We start from the raw sequence: 3,396 nt of genomic DNA on the forward strand, positions 1-3,396 counted from the left end.
GGTGGGCGCGAGGGAAGAGGGGGGCCCGACTTCCAGAGCCCGTCTCTCACCTTCTGCCCGAGCCTTCCGCAAACCCGCCCAGTCGCTCCGGCCCGCGCCGCCCCGCTTCCAGGTGTTCCCACGGCTCGCGCCTCCCCGCCCCGGGCCCTCCCCCGCTGCCGGCAGGTTCAATCCCCAGAGCCGGCCCCACGCCCGCATCCTCCTCCCACTCCGGCTCCGGCCGCCGCCGCTAAAACCCGAGGCTCCCGGGTAGGGACTGCCCTGTCCTCTCGGGCCCGGGGCGGGCTCTGCGCGCTCCTGCAAAGACCCAAGGTGTTAAGTCTCCAGAGGAGCCCTGAGCGGGGGGACGCGATCTGAAGCCAGGCGACGTCATGGATCCCCAGGGGACGCTAAGTTTGGAGAAACAGGGACCCGCGCTCTTGGCAGAGCCCCCGCCGGCCGAGGGGCTGCCCGCCCCGGCGGTCCTCTGTGCGGGGAGTGGCGGGGACGGTGGCGGCGGCGGCTCCTCGGAGGCCCCGAGCCTGGACGCTGAGCCCTTGTCCGCGGAGGAAGAGGCTGCCCCCCGGGAGCAGGAGGAGCCGTGGGAGTGCCGCCGCCGCCTCCCGCGTTCCTTCTCGCTGCCCGCGGACCCGATCTTGGAGGCAGCCAAGTTGCTGCAGCAGCGACAGCAGCTTGGCCTGGCGCTGGACCCGCAGGGCGGTGAGGGGGCCGAGGGCGCGCCGCACAGCCCCGGCGGCTGCTGCGCCAAGTGCAAGAAGCGGGTGCAGTTCGCCGACGCGCTGGGGCTGAGCCTGGCCAGCGTGAAGCACTTCAACGAGGCGGAGGAGCCGCAGGTGCCTCCCGCCGTGCTCTCCCGCCTCCGCAGCTTCCCCATGCGCGCCCAAGACCTAGAGCAGCTCCCGGGCCTCCTGGCCGCGGCGGCAGCGGCCGCGCCCCTCTCCGCGCCACCTCCCCGGCTTCGGCCTCTTTTCGAGCTTCCCGGGCCGGGCGCAGCCGCCGAGCGTCTGCGGCGGCAGCGTGTGTGCCTGGAGCGCGTGCAGTGCTCGGCGCCCTCAGGCGCAGAGGTGACGGGCTCTGGCCGGGTGCTCGGCTGCCCCGGGCCGAGAACCGTGGCGGTGCGCTACACCTTCACCGAGTGGCGCTCCTTTCTGGACGTGCCCGCCGAGCTACGGCCCGAGCCGGTGGAGCCACAGCCGGCAGAAGCGTCGTCGGGGGAGCCCGCGGACGCCGGGGAGGAGCCGGGAGCCGAGCGCTTCCACTTCTCGCTTTTCCTGCCCCCGGGTCTACAGCCCCAGGAGGGGGAAGACGCGCCGGGGGCCGCGGTCCACTTCGCCGTCTGCTACCGCTGCGCCCAGGGCGAGTTCTGGGACAACAACGCGGGGGCCAACTACACGCTGCGCTATGTGCGCCCTTCCGACGCGCTCTGAGCCCAAGGCTGGGGCCCAGGCAGCGAGGTGACCTGCCGGGACGTCTTTCTGAGCACCGTCCACCGGGGAAGGAGAGGAGGGAGCCGCTCAGCTGTAAACTCGCACCAGGACAGATCCTTCGAGCAAGCATCGTGAGCCCGGGCAACGCACCCAACCTCCCTGGCCCGTTTTCTCCTAGCTTAGGCCTCCCTAGGCTGCTTCTAGAATTCTCGCCCTGCGCCAGAACGCGAAGAAATTCTTGACCGAGCCGTAGCTTCCTTCAAGAAAAAGGTCCTGACCCCTGTGCACAGCTGTAAGACCTTGGCTTGGGATTTGTTCTCAACTGTAGACCTCGTGTTTTAGCCTTTGCAGCTTGCTGGAGACGCCTCGGGTCTCAGGGAACGGACAGCCGTCCTGCCTCGTCGTGCCTGCCGAGAGAAGGTGCAGGACCCGGGGCGGTCGCCGGAGCCTTCACCCAGGGTCCTGTTTCTCAGTGAAAACCGAGTGGGGCCTTGGCTGGGCTGTCCTTTTCTTTTAATTGGGATCTGGGGGATGTTTGCACAGTCTGGACATTGTTTACTGGGTCCCTGTGTACACATGTCCTTTAAAAAATAAAGGCCACTTGCACACCTTTTCTCGCTGTATTTTCTCTTCCAGCTCCTGGGGGTTTGGGGAGGTCTTGATCTTCCTCAGCTCATCGTGCTGGCCCGTTAACAATAATTAAACAACAGGATTTCCAAGTTGTTCTTCTTCAGTCTTTCCTCTCTGATGCGGAGAGGCCCAGGTTTCTGGTTCGGGGCAAAAAACATTATTTAAAACGTTTTGTAGAAAGCTTCTGTTCCCTGCCAAAAGAAGGTGCTTAGTGAGTTGAAAGAGCAGAGTAGTCTGGTCCGCTTGCTGTAAGCTGCAGGGTCGCTGACCCTCAACCCCCTTGGTGTAGGCAGAGCTCAGAATAGCTTAGCCGCTGGACTTCTCTCGGCCTTTAGCAGCAGGGCAGAGAAGCTGGGCTCTCAGGGCTGGGTGATAGGGGGGTGGGCAGAGGTGAAATGGACAGGTGTCTTTCTGTCCCCACTGGGAGCCCCAGTAGGTACTGATGACCTGACAGATGGTGAAGCGTGCCCAGCGAGTACATCAGAACCAGATAGGGGCTCTGCGGGCTGGCCTTCTTCACGCACCTGCTGATGGCCGTGGATGCCAGGATGAAGTGGCCTTGCGGTAGTAGGACAGGTGAGCATGCTGGGTAAGGGCCTGATCTTTCCCCACACCTTGTTTATCCTTTGGTAGTTTTTCTTTCTTTTGTTTTCATAGTTCCCAGCACATGTACAATCAATGCATTTTGCAGTGGTAATCTTTAAGAAAGATGGTTTCTACTGGTGCTCTAGGGGAACCAGAGTAGGCATAGCACAACCCATGGGCCTAATTCAGCTTGAAGTCTCTTCTTATAGACCCTGAGAGCTGAGAATGATTCTCGAGTTTTTAAACAGCTAGAAAAACTCAAAAGAAGAATATGGTTCTGCGACACATTAGAATTGTATGAAATTCAAATTTCAGTGTCCGTAAATAAAGCTTTATTGGAACACAAGCCGTGCACATTCATTTACCTATAATCTCCGACTGCTTTCCTGCTACAAGAGCAAAGTTGAGTAGGTGCAACAAAGACAATATGGCAAAAGCTAAAATATTTACTATCCGGTCCTTTATAGAAAGTTTGCCAGCTCCTGCTCTAGAGAAGTATTTTTTAACACTATATGCTGAAGAGTTACACTTAATAAAGCAGGTAAAGTTTTAGTAAGGTTTGTCACTTGAAATTAACCCCCGTTTTTGAGAAGTGATACTGTTTACATTACTTTCAGTAATCTTGGTTAGAGTAAACACTAAGATGCCAAATGCACAATTATTACTATACAGGGGAGGAGAATCTACTTGTCTTCTTTCATCTAAGAAATAATAATAAATCAGTACAGCTGAAATATAGCATCTATCTGAATGG

At 59.0% G+C, this 3,396-nt stretch overlaps 1 protein-coding gene across 1 annotated transcript; it reads left to right on the forward strand.

Annotated features, from left to right (window-relative positions):
* The first annotated feature begins 349 nt into the window (after positions 1-349).
* Positions 350-2,037, forward strand: PPP1R3G (protein phosphatase 1 regulatory subunit 3G). Its single transcript, XM_032341014.1, has one exon. The coding sequence runs from the start codon at positions 372-374 to the stop codon at positions 1,425-1,427; it is 1,056 nt and encodes a 351-aa protein (XP_032196905.1). The 5' UTR covers positions 350-371; the 3' UTR covers positions 1,428-2,037.
* Positions 2,038-3,396: the final 1,359 nt, after the last annotated feature.

Source organism: Mustela erminea, chromosome 4 (assembly GCF_009829155.1).
Source record: "Mustela erminea isolate mMusErm1 chromosome 4, mMusErm1.Pri, whole genome shotgun sequence".
NCBI lineage: Eukaryota > Metazoa > Chordata > Mammalia > Carnivora > Mustelidae > Mustela > Mustela erminea.